Source organism: Babylonia areolata, chromosome 27, assembly GCF_041734735.1.
Source record: "Babylonia areolata isolate BAREFJ2019XMU chromosome 27, ASM4173473v1, whole genome shotgun sequence".
In the NCBI taxonomy this organism is placed as follows: domain Eukaryota; kingdom Metazoa; phylum Mollusca; class Gastropoda; order Neogastropoda; family Buccinidae; genus Babylonia; species Babylonia areolata.
In genome coordinates, this window is record NC_134902.1 from 26,017,225 (window position 1) to 26,019,724 (window position 2,500).

Sequence of the window (2,500 nt, forward strand, 5' to 3'; positions counted from 1 at the left end):
AGTATATTTCCCTTTATTGGTATGTGCTAGCCATCTCCGTTTCATCCTATTTTCAAGAGTCACGTCAAATTCAAAAATACGCCCCAAAATTGTGGTTGGATCTGTGGGTTTTTTTGTTTTTTTTTGTTGTTGTTTTTTACCACACACACTGTGCTGTTATGGGATTATATTGATTACCTGTGTGTTTTATGCATAAGAAGAAATTATGTAAATGTGTTTTGTATTTGTTGTTTGCTGTGTATTCGTGTTTTTGCTTTCACATTTTGCATTTGTTTGCCCTCAGAATGGACTCTGACCTACCTTGTCTTGATAAATGCTCCCAATGCACCCTTTCTCTTTCTACATCTCTCCATCTCTGTCTCTGTCTGTCTGTCTCTGTCTCTCTCTCTTCTCTCTCTCCCTCCATCTCATTCTCTCTCTCTCTCTCTCTCTCTCTCTCTCTCTCTCTCTTTCCCTCTCCCCCTCTGTCTTCACCCCTCTCGCTGACTGCTAGCGCAGAGTTGAAAGTAAACGGTATTACAAATGATACATGCTGAAAATGACATTGAAGAATATTCTGAAGAATCGGAACTCGTAACTGAAAGAATAAACACGTATGTAACAAACATATTAGACATACAAATGACAATGGTATAATGAATGGATAAAGGGTAATAGATACACAGACAGAAAGACAGGTGGGTGGATAGACAGTCTGACTAACTATTCGATCCTATGGATTACGTGATTCATTATTTTGTGGATGAAGCAAAGGGTGATTTCACAAACGAATAAGTGAAGAAACGCAATTAACGAGGAAGTAAACTGATAAGTGAATGAAGGAGTTAATAAATGAACTAACTAAATAGATCGATACAGAAATGAGGTGTGCACTACTGTGTGCAAAATAATCAGCGTTGTCAACACCGTTGCAATCTCTCAGCTGTGTTTTGTTTTACAGTGTGTGAGCTGAACGCCGGGAGCTGTGACTTTAACAGTAATTCAGGTCTGTGCCTGTATCAACAAGGTTGTGCTGATCCTCCCATGTCCAACTGGACACTGGTAGGAGGTAGGTTATGGTCTTAATTGTGCAAGAAAGAGAGAGAGAGGCAGACAGACAGGCAGACAGAAAGACACAGACAAAGAAACTTAGAGACAGACAGACAAACGTACAGACAGTCAGACAGACAGACAAACAGACTTACAGACAGAGAGACAGACATTCTGGTAGACAAAGACAAACAGACAGACAGACAGACAGAGGGGCGGGGCAGAACGAAAACAAATCTTCATTCTTCAAGGGTTAACAGTGACATGTTGAACTTCAGCCTGGAGCATTTTCTGCCATCTAGTTGTTGCTGCTATTCTGCAGCTGGAGGGAGAGGGGGGGAGGAAGGGAGTGGGAGAAAGGGTTGGACAAAGGGCGGAGAGAGATAAAGCGACAGAGAGACAGGAGGGAAGAAAATGAGGGAGAGGGAGAACGCAAGAACGCAAGAATGTTAATGTAAGGTCACCGACCTGCATACATTCTGGGTGCACGTGAGGGAGAGTGAGAGAAAGGGAGAGAGGGGGAGGGACAGAAATAGAGTTCTGTTCAGTTCACTTACTCAAGGAGGCGTCATTGCGTTCGGACAAATCTGTACACGCTACACCACATCTGCTTAGCAGATGCCTAACCAGCAGAGTAACCTAACGCGCTTAGTTAGGCCTTGAGAAAGAAAGAAAGAAAGATATAGGGAGAGAGGGAGTGAGAGAGAGAGACTGGGAGAGAGAAGGTGGTGAATGGGGAGAGAGATTGGTGAGAGGGACGGAGAGAGACTGGGAGAGAGAGAGAGAGAGAGAGAGAGAGAGAGAGAGAGAGAGAGAGAGAGAGAGAGAGAGAGAGAGTCTGATGTGGTAATAAAAGATCAAAAAGAAAAGAAAGAAAGAAAGAATGAAATGACAGTTGCCATCAATTCATCTCTTCTAGGTCAGGCACAAGCCAGGCAGGAAGGGGCTGGTATCTGTCCTAGCAGTGACTATTACTACTCAGTCCTGGAGTCCCCATGGCTTCACGTCACCCATCCCTCATGTCTCAAGTTCTCCTATAGCAGAGCACATCCTGCAGCTCTGGATGTGTTCCTGGACCATAGGGATGGAAGGATCAGTACTGTCCTCAACAGATCCAACAATGCTGGTTACAACGTCAGGAATGACGTGAAGTGGAATGTGGATCCTGGCATTCGAAAAGTAGGGAAATTCTTCTCTTTTTGTCTCGTTCTGTCTGTCTGTCTGTCTGTCAGTGAAGTTGTTGAAAGCGGACTAGAACTTCATGATTTAGACAATCTGTTCTGCTTCGTTCATGCTTCACTCATGCTTGCTATTTGATTATACAAATCCAGTTTTAAAAATTTGGCACGATCTGCTTGGAACTCATTTCCTTAGTTCCTTAATAAAAAGTGTGAATCTTAGAAACAATTCAACTCGAACGCATGAACACGTCTGCGAGGACAAAGACTTTTCTTCGTGATCAGTAAAAATG

At 43.2% G+C, this 2,500-nt stretch overlaps 1 protein-coding gene across 2 annotated transcripts in view; it reads left to right on the plus strand.

The window, feature by feature from the left end:
• Positions 1–2,500, plus strand: part of LOC143301255 (uncharacterized) — an 11,632-nt gene that overhangs the window by 2,241 nt on the left and 6,891 nt on the right. For both annotated transcript variants that reach the window (XM_076615401.1, XM_076615400.1), the window contains exons 4-5: positions 941–1,048; positions 1,949–2,208. In XM_076615401.1, coding sequence (XP_076471516.1) covers positions 941–1,048; positions 1,949–2,208 — 368 coding nt within the window. The remainder of the gene's footprint in view (positions 1–940; positions 1,049–1,948; positions 2,209–2,500) is intronic.